At 35.8% G+C, this 17,238-nt stretch overlaps 5 protein-coding genes across 5 annotated transcripts; 4 read left to right on the top strand and 1 right to left on the bottom strand.

Moving 5' to 3' along the window:
- Positions 1 to 356: 356 nt before the first annotated feature.
- Positions 357 to 3,930, bottom strand: LOC140823764 (bZIP transcription factor 29-like). The gene is made up of 5 exons (XM_073185261.1): positions 3,649 to 3,930; positions 2,119 to 3,453; positions 1,899 to 2,031; positions 1,728 to 1,812; positions 357 to 1,015 (listed from the first exon to the last, which is right to left on the bottom strand). The coding sequence occupies exons 2-5, from the start codon at positions 3,390 to 3,392 to the stop codon at positions 831 to 833; spliced, it is 1,677 nt and encodes a 558-aa protein (XP_073041362.1). The 5' UTR covers positions 3,393 to 3,453; positions 3,649 to 3,930; the 3' UTR covers positions 357 to 830.
- Positions 3,931 to 6,514: 2,584 nt separating this feature from the next.
- LOC140823763 (peptidyl-prolyl cis-trans isomerase 1-like) lies at positions 6,515 to 7,197 on the top strand. The gene has a single exon (XM_073185260.1). It carries the CDS (start codon positions 6,578 to 6,580, stop codon positions 7,094 to 7,096), a length of 519 nt encoding a protein of 172 aa, XP_073041361.1. The 5' UTR covers positions 6,515 to 6,577; the 3' UTR covers positions 7,097 to 7,197.
- A 1,790-nt stretch (positions 7,198 to 8,987) lies between these two features.
- On the top strand, positions 8,988 to 10,753 carry LOC140823762 (uncharacterized). The gene is made up of 3 exons (XM_073185258.1): positions 8,988 to 9,262; positions 9,372 to 9,798; positions 10,223 to 10,753. Exons 1-3 carry the CDS (start codon positions 9,106 to 9,108, stop codon positions 10,575 to 10,577), a joined length of 939 nt encoding a protein of 312 aa, XP_073041359.1. The 5' UTR covers positions 8,988 to 9,105; the 3' UTR covers positions 10,578 to 10,753.
- A 1,920-nt stretch (positions 10,754 to 12,673) lies between these two features.
- On the top strand, positions 12,674 to 13,428 carry LOC140824827 (dirigent protein 22-like). The gene has a single exon (XM_073186372.1). It carries the CDS (start codon positions 12,685 to 12,687, stop codon positions 13,339 to 13,341), a length of 657 nt encoding a protein of 218 aa, XP_073042473.1. The 5' UTR covers positions 12,674 to 12,684; the 3' UTR covers positions 13,342 to 13,428.
- A 1,852-nt stretch (positions 13,429 to 15,280) lies between these two features.
- Positions 15,281 to 15,850, top strand: LOC140824389 (pterocarpan synthase 1-like). Its single transcript, XM_073185980.1, has one exon. The coding sequence runs from the start codon at positions 15,281 to 15,283 to the stop codon at positions 15,848 to 15,850; it is 570 nt and encodes a 189-aa protein (XP_073042081.1).
- The last annotated feature ends 1,388 nt before the right edge of the window (positions 15,851 to 17,238 follow it).

The raw sequence follows: 17,238 nt of genomic DNA, 5'->3' as shown, positions 1-17,238 counted from the left end.
ACAAAGACCAAATCTTTATGATCAATCTCTTTAATTTTTGTATTTATTTTTTGAAATGCTATTTTTAAATTTATGCTGAAAAGTATTTCATCACATTAAAGTCCATATTATATAATATAGTATCATATATCCTATGATACAATAATTACTTGTATATGCATTAGCAACATATTAGAACAAGTAACGTTAAAAGTTCACAAAATTGGAACTTTATATTTTTATTTCTTTCTTGCTTGAGCTGCTATGTCCGTCCTTGGAACACGTTCATAATGGATTTGTTATCAAAATGACATTTCTGAATCTATGATGCCTTTCATATTAGAACTCACAGAAGAATAGAGGTTTCATGAAAAACATAATGAAGTTATATACAGACATCACATGCATAACCTTGACGAAAACGAAGTTCAGTTTCTTTAGTATCAAGTATCCTCGACCGGCATCCCCAACTAAGAACAAGAAAAAAAGAAAGAAATGTCACTACAATGTTGAACCCAAAAAATAATTAACATCAATACAAATTAAAACATTCATCCGATGAACAAATTCTACAGACACAGCATCGTTCCTAGAGTGTAAATCTGACGCTTCATTGTATTATAATTTGTCTGTAAGCTAACCTATATGTATTGAAAATGGGCGAGCAGTACGGTTTTTTGGACTCCACGCCTCCATGTGTACTACTGCAGGTGCACATTTCTAAAAAACGAATGCAATGTAGCAAAAACCGCTAGATTTGGAGAAAAAAAGATTTAAAAGAACAAGTCGACAATCGTATTGTCATGGAGTCACCATAGGGAACCTATTGCTTCGAGTCATTTATGATTTATCTAAGATGAACTGCCATTCATTTGGTGCTGCTGCAACTGATGCACATTTAATTGAGTTGGCTGCTGACGGAACTCGAACATCTGGGGATTGATGGAAAGCTGCTGAAATTTGGCGGCATCATCACTGAGTTCAGAAGTGGCGATTTTCAGATGTTGCACTTCAGCTGTCAGAGCTTCGTTTAGTGCTGTCATAAGAAACCAAAAGTAAGTGAAATTCAAAAGGGTCGAGATTGTCAAATTTAGATGCGATGACTGAAGTCACTGAATATAAGTAAGGTTCATGTGACCCACAACCTTTCACATACCCATTTGTGTGGAGTCGGATATGAGAACATTTTTCTGATAGAGATTAATGTATTATTTAGCAAGAATTCCATGTTCTCTCTTATGACATGCTCCCTATTTAGCAAGTTATTTTTTTTTTGGAGCATCGTTAATTCTTCTAGGGTTTAATGTGTATGCAATATGCGAAATGCTCTTGTGGTATTCCATTGAGAAAGGGAATTTAAGGATACTTCACATCTATACATCATTCACAGTCGAAGGCAGTTAGTTTGCCACAAATATCCCAATTCTGAATTCTGTACTTGATTAATGACAGTGGCAATGCACCTGAGTTTATGGAGGCGCATATTGTTTAAAATACGCGACTATAAACCATAAATATGTATCATTTTAGGAGATGTGATATAAATTTTCACTAGAATTGCACCGCACCCCATCCCTGACCAACTATTTAAAATGCAAAGGACATTAATTATTGCTACGGTAATGGTTCAGAATGTCTATAGCATTTCCTATAAATTATTTTTAAAAAAAGAAGAGGAAGAAAGCAAGAAAATAAGTCCTCCATAAAATGCAGCTAGAAAAACAAAAAAAAATTAAATCATAACTTACCATCTCGGAGTTGGGCCTGTTGTTCCATGGCCTGCAGCCGAAATTTCAGCTCATTGTTCTGGTTGGTCAGACCAGCAGAATCCCGCTGAAAGAAAGCAGAAACTCGTGATCAAGAAAAAATTTCACACCTAAAAATCTTGAGAAAATAAAAAGATCTAATCAATCTCTCACATGAAGTAAAGTAAGTTGGGCGGACAATGTGGTTGCTTCTGTCTGTAAGGTTTGGACCTTGTGTTCCAACTCTGCAATATATCTTGTCTTCCGTTCTTTTGACCGAGCAGCAGACTGGCGATTAGCTAAAATCCTAAAACAAGCACATTCTACTCATAACACGGCTTATAAAATTCGTCTATTTCAAGAGGAACGAAACCGAGAAGGAAGGACAAATTACCTTTTGGCCCGTTTTGGATCACTTAATGCAATTTCAGCTAGTTTTTCATTCGCCATTATCTTTTTCAATTCAGCACCACTAAACTCACCATTGCCGAACTCCAAGCTAAATGAATTTGAATTTGCATCCAGCGAATTAGTAGGCGAGAGTTGACCATGATGTGTCCCAGGAGATGGGGGAATTTTAGTTGATTCATCAGCAAAGTCAATCTTACCCATGAAACTATCCATAGAGACACTCCTATAGTGTCGAGTGGTAGGAGCGATATCTCCCCCAGCATTTCTTTTGACCCCCTCCCTCTTCTGAGACACTCCGGCTCTTGTCATGTTGTTTGCACTATCATTTACACTACTAGTCGCTTCATTATCACTGTTGTCACCTCCGTTCGTCTTGCTACCACTGGCTCGACCATCCAAATCATCCCAATTCTCACTTCCGAGTTTCTCATCAGTACCCGAAGAATTGAAAGCATCGATGTTGTCCAAATTCATATAAGCAGAGAACAAATCATCAACAACTTCCCCTTCCGACTTTCTCTCCCCCATCCCTTCTACACTGCTCTCACCTCGTTTCTCCCAGCTCGATTCTCTTTTAACCAACGGCAAAGGCCGAGAAACAAACGTATCCAAAACACCAGGACTCCTCAGCGGAATTAGCGGAGGAGAAGACTGCATTATAGAAGAAAATCCAAAAGGGATATCACTATTGGAACGTCTATGAGCCTTACGAAGAGTAATACCATCCCCGAACCTCAATGAGTTACCCCTTGTGAAAGCAGAGGGAGGCACCAACGAATGCAGATTCCCACCACCATCCTTTTCCTCCATAGACACGTCCGACGCTTGCTCAGAAACCGGATTTGAAGGAGATTCCCGATGATAAGGTGACGGGCTTAAAGGTGGCAAGGAATCGAGTGCAAAGAATGAGGGTTGAGACAAAGATCTAGTATGTGATGGCCCTGGGCTATTACTAAAATTTTGCATACCAATTTGCTGATTTCCGGACCGGTTCACCGGGATCTGTGAATAAGGTGAGATAGGTGGAATTTGGGGATAAGAGGGTGGGATGCCAGCCCTTTTACCACTATCTTCGACGCCTAAATGCGGGGATAATAGTCGATTTTGACCATGAACTTGTGGCATGCTTAACAGAGGTACATCTTGTTGTTGATTCATTAAAAAGGGATTCTGTTGTTTTGGAAGTGAAGACGGTGATGTTCTGAACGATGATTTAAGCATTCTCATATCACTGTTAACTTCCTCGTTACCACTCATTTCTTCAGTTTCCGCACAATCTTAGCTAGTCAGGGTTTCAATACAATTCAGTTCATTCAACCTGAACATCGTCGAATCAACCAGCCATTAATCTCTCAACACAATATCAATCTGGATTTAAACAGATCAAATGATATAATTGCACTAAGAATACCAAATACATACGCGCATTCAAAATCAGAACAAATAAACAGCGTCAAGACCAAATAAATAGAAAACAGAATTAAAAACAAAATTTTCCAAAAGCATTCATTACCCGAAATATTTTCCCAGAGACAAGCGGCTCAAATTAGCAAGAGTTATTCTACCACATTTCCGGTGCAGATCACCAACATCCCTCTGGCGAACGCTCCACGTGATTGATTACAAGCGTGTAATGATATACGTATGTATATTCTCTCTTTCTACAAGTAACTTTTCCTCTCTAAGAAGAGAGAAGATGACAGGTACAACTAAATTTTCTCGATTTCATTACAAAGTAGTACATTGCTCCTCCCACTTACTCTCCCACCACCTCTTGCATTTCGAATTTAAGCTGAATTTCTATTTACTTGAATTCGAATGTCCATTTCCATTTCATTCCGACCGAATTTCGTTAGTAATGCCTTCTTCGTCTGCCTCCGTCTATCAAGGAGAGTGAATTTCGTTACGGCCCAAATTGATATTGAGCCCAAATTGAAACAGTCTTTCTTAATCTCCTCCCACTTTGTTGACATTATGCAAAAAAAAATTAAAACAAAACCTTATTCAACTGTTTAATTGCAATGGATGGCTATAATTTAAAAAAAAAAATGGGTAATAGAGAGCTGTTAATATTAAAATTTGATATGAGGATTTGTTCATAAAATTAAACTATATATATATATATATATATATTAAAAAAATAGTTGTTGGTGAGACGGGGAGAAATGGAAGAGGAAATTTGGGTTTGGATAATTTTGATAGGGAGAAGAAGAATGAGACAAAATGCAGGCAAACGTTGAAGGAGAGGTGAGTTGATTTGATTGATTCAGACCAGCCTGCCCCACTCACCATTCAATATCCATCTTGGTTTATTTCATCATATTAATGTAGGTATTGTCCCCATAATAAGATGGATGACCAAGATTTGTCCATGCATATATAGGACCAACTTTTTTTTAAAATTGTATGTATGACAAGCTCTTACCCATTGAAATGAAGTGAAGATAATGTCCACATAAATAAGATCTCATAAACCATCCATCCCATTATTCCCATCACTATCTATTTTATTTATTCATATTATATATAAATTATATTATTTATTTCCTTGAATTGTGGAGAGTTGATTAAGTTGCATTGGTTGTAGCGTAACGTGCCTCCTCAACTACCTTTTCGTTAGTCTAAAAGGATAGGCAAAAACTTGTGTGAGACGGTCTCACGGGTATTATTTGTGAGACGAATCTCTTATTTGGATCACCCATGAAAAAGTATCACTTTTTATGCTAAGAGTATCACTTTTTAGTGTGAATATGGGTAGGGTTGACCCGTCTCACAGATTATGATCTGTGAGACGGTCTCACATGAGACTCACTCAAAAGGATAATAGAAATTCTGGGAATTGGACACAATTGGCATTTGTAGATATTTCATTAGGCCCTTATATATATTTGAAAGAGCAACTTGTTTTGGAAAATAGGATAATCTTCAAAGATTTAATTGTCATTATCAAATAAATAAATAACCTTTTTTATATAAAGGAGCGAAGATTTTATCTAAATGTATCTAAACATTATACATAATCGATGAGATTCAAATCGGATATCACTTGAATCTTTGAATCTCATCTTTCTCACTAGACTCAATATTATACGTCGACTGACCACCTATTATTGAAAATGTTTTTTTTCCCAAGATTTTATCAGCGTGTAGTTTCTCTCCATTAAAAGAAGGAAAAAAAACCCTTTCCCATTTGTATTTTTATTACAAATAAATAGGTTTAAGAGAATCCCATTCGATCCTTAAAATCGAGAGAATCGCATTCGTATTTTTTTGGAAGGACCATTCGTACATGTTAATGTTCGATGCATACTACTGTGTTCCCATTGGTAGAAATAATTTTCAAGGACCAACTGGGGATCACCTTTGGATCCATTTTAAGTATTGTGGAACTAAGCCCAATAAAATGGGCCTTTACTTTTTATCCATATCTCGGTGACCTGTTTATAAATTCCATTTTAGGGGTTTAAGCTTTGAACTTTGCAATCGGTCGGTTGGGATGACGAGTTATCATAGATTTCAAATGACGTCTGTTTTTAGTGTTTGAAAATACGATTCAGTTATTATTGAAATTATTTTAGTCGGTATAGAGCGAACTGAAATTTTGCTCGAATATTATTAGTTCAAACAAGTAAAAAATTGATGATACTCACGGAGAATTTAAGATCCGATTCCAACAAGTGTCACTAGTTCAGACGCAGGTTTTGAAATTGTCATATACATGAAATCACAAATAAGACCGTTAGAAGGAGCCAAGAGGGTATCCTGACGTAGCTCCTATACTTAAGATATGAGTAGAGAGCAGCTAAGGGTACGCTCAAACCTGATATTTATAAGATGGTATCTAAGCCTTTGATGTGCTTGTCTTCTATTCATGCTACGGATAGACCAAAGGTCTAAATCTGGTTTGGGCCTGGGGTATCAATTGAATATTTGGAAACTCGAACTCGAATTTTATTCGATCAAATATAATTGATCCAAGCTCCATTCAATTTTTAAAATCTTCTTCATTTTCTACTCTATTTGGTTAGTTTGACATTCAGGTTAGTCTATATTATATCGAAAATATTTTTATCTTATATTAATATAATTAGATCATGTATATTTTTCATATTTATATAAAAAAATAACAAATATATTGATGAGATAAAAACTAATATTTGATTTATTTACTCGCTTCCCGAATAAATCACGTGGATATGACCAAATTCAACCATGGTAAAATAGGAAAACGTGTCACTATTCAAAGCAAACTATGGTTACTTTTTTTTTAACTCCAATCACCACGCGTCTTACCAATAACAACATGTCTCGAGATTACGCAACGCGTCCACGTTCAACGGCGGCGATTATACCTCTTCCACAATATAATACCATATCTCACCGCTTTAACCTTATCATCGAGTGAGAAAAGAACCAGTGATCAATTCAACATTACAGAAGAAATGGTGAATCCTAGGGTGTTCTTCGATATGGCAGTCGGTGGCCAGCCTGCAGGCCGGATCGTGATGGAGCTCTACGCGGATGTCGTCCCCAAGACTGCTGAGAACTTCCGAGCTCTCTGCACCGGTGAGAAAGGCGTCGGAAGATCCGGAAAGCCGCTCCACTACAAAGGATCCGCTTTCCACCGCGTTATCCCCGGGTTCATGTGCCAGGGTGGAGATTTCACCGCCGGGAACGGCACCGGCGGGGAATCGATCTACGGCGCGAAATTCGCCGACGAGAATTTCGTGAAGAAACACACTGGGCCTGGCATTTTATCAATGGCGAACGCGGGTCCGGGGACTAATGGATCCCAGTTCTTCATCTGCACGGAGAAGACTGAGTGGCTGGACGGAAAGCATGTGGTGTTTGGGCAGGTGGTAGAGGGATTAGACGTCGTGAAGGCGGTGGAGAAGGTGGGATCTGGTGGTGGGAAGACGTCCAAGCCTGTGGTGGTTGTTGACTGTGGTCAACTCAGTTAGATTTAGGGTTTTAATTTGGGGATTGCATTCCTCTCTGTCGTTTGATTTGTTGAATAATAACGTTTTAAATATGAGATGCTATGGTATAGATAATTATATAATCCTTGGTCCTTTTACGCCACCAAACACAGCCTTAGCAAAATATAGGGAACAAATTGGCATCATTCTATATTCCTCAAGTCAAGTCACAATTAGTGGATGTATTGGTCAAATGAAAAAAACATGATGAACGCGGAAGCTATGGCTATGAAACTTGGGCATATATTATTTGATCACACAATTAGCGACCCATCAAATATTTTGCTACTCGATTGTCGGTCAAACGTGTGGGGAGTGGGGAGTACAGGGTGTTTAATTAAATTTATTTAAATCAATTTATAACCTCTAGGCTGTTGTGAAAGTGCTAGAAATTTAAGTCCCAACTATCCAGTTTATCTGTAGATGAGATATCTTATATGTGTGGATATTATCTTAATTTTATTTGTAACGGGTAAGATTTTGACGCACATATAATTTAAAAAAAAAAATCGGTCTTATATATATGGACAAATTTTGATCATTTATCTCATTATAATATTATCTTAATAAAAAGATTTGACACAGATATAATTTAAAAAAAAAAATCGGTGACAAATTTTGATCATCTATTTTATTATAAAAGAGTTAGTCTCATGTGAGACCGTCTCACAGATTTCGCATCTTGTTTTTTATTACAATTATTATGAATATATTTAAAATTTAAATATTAATATAAAAATATTACATAAAATCATAAATTTTGTTTTTTTCGTTTTGAGATAACACTTGTCATAATTTCTTGTCGTTGAATTGATTTTTTAAAATTCGTTGCTTGAAATTTTTATTAATAAAAAAATTAAAATATATATATATATAAAGTTTGTGGTGGAATTGATATTTTAATATTGATGGAGTGAAATTAACTGCTAAAAAAAATAATTAAATATATATATATATAACATATATTATTTTGTCATTTTAAATAATAAATGAATATTTTTTAAAATCATTTATTAGATTAATAAATTTTAATTAAAAATTTAATTATTTTTAAAAATATGTTAAAAAATAATTATATTGGAAGTTAATTAAGATAAATAATAATAATAATAATAATAATAATAATAATAAACGGATAATCTATATAGCAGCATCTGTGACGAAAACTTAATATTATATATAAAAAAATTTATATTTTATTTAGCATGATAAATAGTAGTGATAATTAATATATAAAAGTAACACAAAATCGAAATCATAATCGAAATTTAATAAAATAAAAAAACTAATGTCGAAACTTAAATAATCGTATTTTCAAGAAATATCAAATTCAAATTTAAATTTACATTTAATTATGTATTTAGTTTTTATTTGTTTTTAATATTTGGTGTGATAAGTGAATGCATTAATATTAATAAATATTTTTTATAACAAATTTTTTTCGGAAACTTTTTAATTTGACAAAAATTATGTTCAAGGAAAGATATTTGCTTACAATGTTAGTCTAAAATATGATAACTTTGTTGTAGCTAAGTATATAATTATAATTAATTAGAACAACCTTGAAATAAATGGGGATATTGTTCACATCTTTATTGTCCACATTTCTGAAGAAATTTTCTTACCAAAGATTCATTCACAGTGCAGTAAGCGGTATTGATGGACAACAATGAAGTAAACTCCGTATCCTTCAATGGCATTATTCATTTTCCTTAACAAATCTAACACCGACACTCGTTCGGTTTATACTGCAATTCTTTCCCTTAATGTCAGCAACCTTAAATGCAGCTCCGTACCACAAGTGAAAAGCTCGTAATAAATGGAGGCAGTTGAGCGTTGCAGCACAGGCGCCGATTATAATAACTACTTCTCCATCTATCTTTCTTTTTTTCTACTCGTTCACACCAAGATTTCTCTTTCTCAAGCTTCACTTCTTAAGGTTCTGCAGACTCCCTTTTGTTTACTGCTTAATTCACAGCTCCTCGGAATCCATGGATTGGTCAGGGAAGATTTTCTTGACAGGGTTTCTTCTTGTTTTTGCAGCAGCATCCATTGATGGAGTATATGGATATACAATGGTTACGGGAACTGTGTTCTGCGATCAGTGCAAAGATGGCCAGATATCTCTCTTCGATTACCCCTTATCCGGTAAATTTTGAGGCTTGCAAAGTTTTATGCACATTAATTATTCTGAGTCAGGCTGTGTTCAATGAAAGTTATTTGTGCAGCGAGTAAAAGTAGTTGTTCTTGGGTGCAGGAGTGAACGTGACATTGGCCTGTCCAGTCAGTGGCGGCCAATACACAGCGTGGAGAGAAGAAACAACAAATTGGGTGGGAAGTTATGCAATGAAGTTTGATGGGACCCCAGATTTGAGAGGTTGTTATGCGCAAGTTTCGAGCGGTGGGCAAGGCTCAAGTGACTGTGGGGTAGCCGCTGGTCCAGCTGGAGGCCTAAGATTAATGTTCAACATATTTGATATGGAAATGTATACTGTGGATCCATTGCTAGCGCAGCCTGCTGAGCCTATGTCCTTCTGCCCAAAATCCCCCACGCCCACAGTGCCGGTAGCCCCTGTGAATCCTCCACCAGTAAGCCTTCCACCGGCACCTCCTCAGCCACCGTTGCCTCGATTTCCTCCTATGCCTCCGACACCATTCTTTGAAGCTTCAGCATGTTCACATCAGTAAGTTTGATTTTACATTAACATAAAAATTTTGGAATTTCTTGATCAAGATATGTAGTTAACCATCACATTTCAAGCTTTTGACCTTCGATCATTGACAAACAATAGATTAGCACACATCTTTCAAAATCAGACAGTGCGTGTTTGGGAACATAGCATAATTGGTCCTGTGGCTTGGTCTAATTGTTATGGTTTTTTTACTAGTCTTACTTCAGACTTAGCCCGATAACTTTGCTACTTTTGCAATTTCAATCCGTTCTTTTTTGTCGATTATTGGTGTGACACCGGACCGATCACGTCTGCACTCCCTCCTCGGAAGATATGACTATTACAAATTAAATCAACTTACCCGACTAAAGCTGACAATTAGACAAGTTTTGCAATTTTCACTAAATCTTTTCACATTGTATGATACTTCTTGTAGACAGTGGATGATGCCAGAGCACAGATGCTATTGGAAGGTGGTGAGCCCGGACACTAAAGTAGCCATCGTCTTTGGCCCTTTTGCGGCCCAAAAATACGGCACGGACATGACCTTATGGCAAGGCATGAGTGGAAGAGGCGACCCGTACAGAACCCTCCTAAGGGAAGGAACAACCGCACTGTTGAACTCATACAACAGTATAGCCTTCCCATATCAGTCATTTGCTGTAATCCAAGACATGAACTTGGCGCTAATGGGATCGACTAGACAAGTTCTCTTTACTGCTTTGCGCTTCATGAGGGCCAATTCAGGAACCAGTTTCAATGCTACCTGCAGATTTAGTGATTGCGGTTGATCCAAACATTTGCAGTTCAATTTGGATTATCGTGTGTTTCCGGGCTTTCTTGTTTATTATATCTTACATATGTGCTACATCGATTTGTTGAGGGTAATATATGAGCTTTCCTTTTTGGTTGTTACGTACGATTGCCAAAGAGAATCATTGAGATTATTTAAATTATTTTATACTCACGCGTATGATGTGGCTGTGTACTGCTGAAATTTATATTGACTATGAGAAGCATTTGAAATTGGAAAAAAAATTATTTGTGGTCCTATAATTTTGTTATTATGTCATTTTGATCATTCGCCTTATCTTGATTTAGTCGGTGACGTATTTTTTTATTTTTTTTTTATAATTTTAGTCATTTTTTATTGAAAATATTGACGTGACATTGTATACATGGACGTCAAATCAATACTACAATAATATCACTTTAGCACCAAGTCAAAAAAAGATTAAATTTCAAAAACACAAAAATAAGAAAATAAAACTGTGAAGACCAAACTCACTTATGCAAAGGCATGAAGGAATTTACCATGTCAAGCCATGAAATTTTAAAAACATGCAGGTTCAACCAAATATTGAAATCTCATTTAAGCAATGAATCAGTAACTGCAAGTGCCTTTTCAAAGCTGAATTTGAACCGTCCATGATCAACCTGTACATTCTTTTTTAATGGTATTTAAGGTCATTGAAGAGGCCATAAATTAAGATGGTTGAAAAATGTATGTAATCCCCTCTTTTTCTAACAACTTGCATAAACAAAATCCAATTTATACCTAATTATATTATAAATTTTGCTATTTCTATATTCCCAATCAAGATTTTCGGGCACGGTCCACTCTCACAATGTACGAGTTGGGCCCTAGTTTCTGTATATTCTGTAAGGTCCAACTTACCAACTATGTAGCCATGACTTTCAAGAAACCTACTCACGAACATGAATGGATCAAATGTAGAATCCAAAATATATTCCGTAGAAGTTTTTATTTACAACGAGACGGACTTGCATGCTATGTTCGGATGAATTGGGTGAGATGAGTTGATAATTTACTAGGTCGTGTTATGTTCATTTCATGGGAGTGTTGGAAACCCGGCAGAAGAATCCCGACCTGATTGTTCTACACATTTGAAAATCAAAGAACGTTAGTAGGGCGACCGAAGATTTTCCGCGCTCAATTCAGTCAGATATTTACGCAGATCAGGAAAGTACGATATAGAGAATATACAATGAGTGCTTGTGGGTCAATAATCGATATTGAGCCCTCTCTAAGATAATAGCATTCGAATTTAGGTAGAATTAAATGTGTTGCATTGTGTTCGGTGAAAAGTTTTGAATGTTAGGTATTTATCGATCAAAATGAAATCAGCAGATACATGTGATTTATCGTCTAGTTTTTTCTGTCACAATGCTTTCCTCGCCAATTAGTTTTGTCAAAATTTTTATATATATAGTTGGTCGGATGGCCGTTTTCTTTTTGGCGTGAGGTGTTTGTAACTTTTATGAATATACTATGCAAATACTACCATAGTATATAGATATAGCTCCTCGATTCTTCATCGTAACCATTTATGCAAGTTAATATTGAAAATGATAAGGTTAATGTCATGCATTTCCCCAGTTTTATCTTCCTCATTACGATTTATAAAAGCGTAAAGTCCTTTTATAAAATAATAAATCTTAACGCAAGAGAAATAAGTTTTCCCAAAAATAAATAATGGATTTAAGTCACATCACACGAATAAGAAATTTAATTTTTAAAGAGTGGGTTACATATCACTCAATTATTAGCTCCAAATTAATAAGTTATGGGACACCGAAACTTAGCTCTCATGTCTCACCCTGCTTTCTTCGTAAACGACTCGAGTTCGAGTCCTCCCAACCGTAGAATAGGCTATATATCGGTTTATTTCATCTTATTCACGTGGGCATTGTCCCCATGATTGGATGTATGGTCAAGATTTGCACATGCATATATAGGCCCCAATTTTTTTTTTAAAATTGTATGTGTGACAAGATCTTACCCGTTGAAGTGAAGTGAGGGCAGTACCCACATAAGTAAGATCTCATTAACCCTATATATCTTACTGCCCCTCTATATAATCCCGGGCATGCAGCATGAATCCCACAACTCTTCGACTCGAGATACTAAGTTTTTTCTCCAAAAAAATGGCAAAAATTGTTATAGTATCGATGTTTTCCGCATGGTTCGTGATAGCCTGCAGCGCCAACGGGAGCAATAACAACAATGAAGAACCATGGCTCCAAAATGTTTGCCAAGGGAATGAAAGGGTACACAAACTTCATTTCTATGTCCAAGATGTGTTAGATGGCCCAAACGCCACCGTCTGGGAGGTGGCGCGATCCACCATCACAAATGGTTCTCCCACGTATTTTGGCCAGGTTGTAGTTATCGATGACTTGATAACATCCGGGCCTGACCTGACTTCAAATGTACTGGGTCGAGCACAAGGGCTCGTTACTTTGGCAGACATGCAAGAGTTCGCATGGTCCATGAATTGGAACTTTGTTTTCACTGCAGGTAAATACAAGGGGAGCACGCTCAGCATTTTGGGAAGGAAATCAATTTCGGGCAAATACCACGAGTTGCCGGTTGTTGGTGGGACGGGATTTTTTCGAATGGCTCGTGGATACTGTATTTCCGACACCTACTTTTTCAACTCGAGCACTAATTATGGAGTCTACCAGTATACCGTCTATGTAACTCTTGTGGATCAGTTAAATTTAAGTGTTGAAATGTTGGCAAATCAGTGACATGATCATTTGGTGTGACCATGCATGCATGTTGAGAATTAAGCACTAAGTTCAATTCTTGTAATAAAATGAAGCTCTAGTTTCCTATATGTGTGTGTGTGTGTGTCTAAATACATTATATACGATGCTCTTTGTTTTCAAGATATACAAAATTAATTGTGTCAATTAGTGGAACATATTTTTTGAGGAAAAATGAATATATCGTGTCTGAAAAGACTCATTTGACTAACCATATTTTACCGATCATATTTCGTTAAACACGACTTGAACCTCAGTATTATGTTGTTTAGAACTATATTTTGAGATAGTGAAGATCCAAATTATTTTTATAATTTTATGTTATTATATATTGTTAAAGCTGAATTTAATTTATGTGAGACCTGAGAGTAGGGCCGAGGGGTGAGACACAGAGACACCCTATAATATTTTAATATTAAAATATATCAAAATCCATTAAATGAACAAACACGTAATGCGTGAAACACATGCACGAAGCAATAATTTAATTTATTAGACATTTCAAAAGTGTAAGCAACTTTATGATAACAAAAGAGAATTTTTAATCTCTTTAGAAAAATATAATGATGAACTTGGTAATTAAAAACCATATTTTTTTGTTGTTGCTATCCATCGATTTCATTAATAAATTGTATTGGGCTCTCAGAGTTTTTTTATCACTATTATAAGAAAATTCGATTTTTTTTATATATAAAAAAAACGTAAGCAAAGTTAAGAAGATTTCCAAACCCTCAACTATCCACGACAAATTAATGTAATATGGATTGTAATATATAGAAATATGAACTTTGATTTCACAACTTTGTTTACCGAACATGTCTGTCAGCTCACTGCCCATATATCTGTAATCTCGAGCTAGCGCAGCATGAATATTACAAAATAAAATCAAGTTTTCGATTCAAGATACTAAAATTCTTCTCCAAGAAATGGCCAAAAACGTAATTTTGATGCTTTTTCCATTGTGCGTCATAATTATAGTCAGCGGCGCCAAAGGGAGACACGATGACATAACTAAGAATCATGGCTTCCAAATGTTTTTCAAGGGAAAGAAAATTAAAAGTTTACGTATAAAACTTCATTTCTATGTGCAAGATGATCAGTCAGGTCGCCCGAACGCCACCATCACCAAAGGGTTCCTTTTCTAATTCGGCCAAGTTGTAGTTATCGACGATCTTATAATGTCCGGCCCCGAACCCACTTCGAATAAACTGGGTCGATCACAAGGGATATATCGTTACATTCGCAGACATGCATGAGTCCTCATGGCTGTTGGCCTTAGTATTTTCGGAAGGAAATCGACACTGGGAAAACACCATGAGTTGCCGGTTGGTGGTACAGAAGTTTTTCGTATGGCTCGTGGATATTCTATTTGTGACACCTACTCGTACAACTCGAACACCTCTCAAGGGTCTTTGAATATACCATTTTGTATCTCTTATGATCAATTAATGTTTTGAAATACTGGCAAATCTGTGACGCTTGTATAATGCTGACTAATTTTATTTAGTGAGCTTATGTTCTCCAGCAGCAATTAAAAAATTTAAATTTCTCCTTAATTATATATATAATATAGTTTTGATATGCTGCACAATTACCGCGCACACTTATGTGAGTACCGATGATGTGTCACTCACCTATTGGATGTGATAAAATATATAAAAATTGTGCATTCAATTGGTGAGTGACACCTTATCGGTGCTCACATAGATGTGCACGGTAGGTGTGCAGCATATCAAAACTATATATATATATATATATATATATATATGTATTGTATCATAACCAAAATCAGAAATTAGTTTGCTTCGACGCTTTACATAGATTGGTGTAGACGCGTGGTCCCTCTAGCTATAGAAACAAGGAGAAATCCTTAAATTTCATTGAATCAATCATTTATAGAGGCGAAAACAGATATATTAATATGGAGAGGAATCCCATAGTTCTAACACTTCTCTTCCTAGCAACTATTGTGGGCATCGCCTATGGCATCCCAACCAGCCCCGACTCCCTCGAAAAGTGGTTCAAAACCGGATATTCGGTGACGCAAAATGTCACCCGACTCCAGTTCTACGTTCGGGATGTTTTCAGCACGCCAACTCCAACAAATGTGGTGGTGGCTAGAGCAAACTCGACCTTCAGTTCACCTACCCTTTTCGGTCTTGTTTCGGTGATAGATGATCCGGTGACAATCGGGCCAGAGCCCGGATCCAAGATAATTGGTCAGGCACGAGGGATCATTGCTTTAGCCTCGTTGGAGGATACTAGTCTCCACATGACGTTAACTATTGTTTTCACAGATGGGGTGTATAATTCCAGTACACTTAGTTTCATTGGTCACAATGCGTATCTCACCAAGTTACGCCAAATATCTATAGTTGGTGGTACTGGTGCTTTCACATTGGCGAGAGGTGTTACGTTTATAAATACTGTGTCGTCTAATAGTTCAGGCGACGCTGTTTTCCAATATGATTCAGTCGTGTTGCATTATTAAGTGATCGATATTGACATGAAGGGCTAGGTGCTAATGATCTCAAGTGTGTTTGAAATATGTTGCATTCCATGTATTGAAGTTCATGTGTTGGGAATAATTATCTATTTACGTGAAGTTAATAATGTTGGAAATAATAATAGTGTTAGTGTCCCATTTATTTTATGTATTTATTTAATATTATTGTTTATTACTTTTGCTTACCGATAACTTGTTTTTGATCATTTGAAATTCTTAATTTTCTAGAATTTTTTACAAGCACAGACACGCAATCCCTCGACTAACTTTACTTGGAGATATATATGATGCTTTATGACACATTTAAGTGTGTCTATTCACAAAAAGAATGTGGAGGATTCCTACTTAAAGATAATGACAAAGTGAACTAGACATCTCTAGGCAATTAAATACTTCAATATTAGATAACATAAATTTTTTCAATTTTTTTTGTTGGAAAAAATTTGTTATAATTGGATCTTGAACTTGAGTTTTTGTCTCGAACTTAAGATAATGGTATCATATTGAGCATAAGTCATCGTACATCTCACGATATATGTTGGGATCGGAGATTGATTTAGAAGAGAAATAATAAATAATCTAAATAAAATCTTAAAATATTTCTGTTGGGCTTAACAATATTGAAATTAAAATTTTCATCGGTTGGTTATCAATAAGCTAACAATTGAGTAATGCACGTAAAAGTCACTGACACAATTTGAACAAGGAAATGGCTCAAGTAATGAGCATTTTGGTTATCAAATAGAAGCTAAAAAGTAAATGCAAATATTTGTTCCTAAATATTCGGAGATTCGAATAACTCTTATGTCACCATTTCTTTCTCGTAGAAGTATTTTCACTAAAAGACTTGGAAAATTACAATAGTTTGCAAATGTCTACTTCAGGAGAACTTATCACTGCATAACAGAAACTCTTAGTATATTCACAAATTTAAACAAAGAGACCAGTAAGAACTCTTATTGTCAATTACAATAATTTTCCAAAAAAACTACTAACCACAAAATGATCCTTAAATTATCGGATGGAATAAGACACGTGTGCTTAAATTTTTTTATCGATCATTTAGACTCTCAAGAACTTAATAATACTCGATGATTTTTCAAAATTATAAACGCTTGAAAGTCCATCTAACTGATATATTTATAAACTTCGATTCCAATAGTCGTCATTTTTAAATCTGGTAATCATTCCCAAATCGAAGGTCGTTATGTCATGTCTTCGTCAATTCTAACAAAGTACAATGCAGGTAGTGTGCATGGACTAACGGACTGATAAAACTATTACATGATCTTATTTGATCTGTTAGTTGGATTATGATGCTTAAAGAATGATCTGGAATGCTTCCGAGAATGTCTGCTACAAAACCTAACTAG

Source organism: Primulina eburnea, chromosome 2 (assembly GCF_022965805.1).
Source record: "Primulina eburnea isolate SZY01 chromosome 2, ASM2296580v1, whole genome shotgun sequence".
NCBI lineage: Eukaryota > Viridiplantae > Streptophyta > Magnoliopsida > Lamiales > Gesneriaceae > Primulina > Primulina eburnea.
Note: the sequence above shows the minus strand (reverse complement) of the source record. Positions and strands in the feature narration are given on the sequence as shown.

Excerpts from the sequence above, each read along its gene's own strand:
- LOC140823764 (XM_073185261.1), bottom strand. The coding sequence starts at position 3,392 with ATGAGTGGTAACGAGGAAGTTAACAGTGATATGAGAATGCTTAAATCA. Across the intron at positions 1,813-1,898 it reads CCCAACTTACTTTACTTCAT|CGGGATTCTGCTGGTCTGAC; the intron begins GTGAGAGATTGA and ends GCTTTCTTTCAG. Across the intron at positions 1,016-1,727 it reads ACAGGCCCAACTCCGAGATG|CACTAAACGAAGCTCTGACA; the intron begins GTAAGTTATGAT and ends TTCTTATGACAG.
- LOC140823763 (XM_073185260.1), top strand. The coding sequence starts at position 6,578 with ATGGTGAATCCTAGGGTGTTCTTCGATATGGCAGTCGGTGGCCAGCCT.
- LOC140823762 (XM_073185258.1), top strand. The coding sequence starts at position 9,106 with ATGGATTGGTCAGGGAAGATTTTCTTGACAGGGTTTCTTCTTGTTTTT. Across the intron at positions 9,263-9,371 it reads CTTCGATTACCCCTTATCCG|GAGTGAACGTGACATTGGCC; the intron begins GTAAATTTTGAG and ends TCTTGGGTGCAG. Across the intron at positions 9,799-10,222 it reads GCTTCAGCATGTTCACATCA|ACAGTGGATGATGCCAGAGC; the intron begins GTAAGTTTGATT and ends TACTTCTTGTAG.
- LOC140824827 (XM_073186372.1), top strand. The coding sequence starts at position 12,685 with ATGAATCCCACAACTCTTCGACTCGAGATACTAAGTTTTTTCTCCAAA.
- LOC140824389 (XM_073185980.1), top strand. The coding sequence starts at position 15,281 with ATGGAGAGGAATCCCATAGTTCTAACACTTCTCTTCCTAGCAACTATT.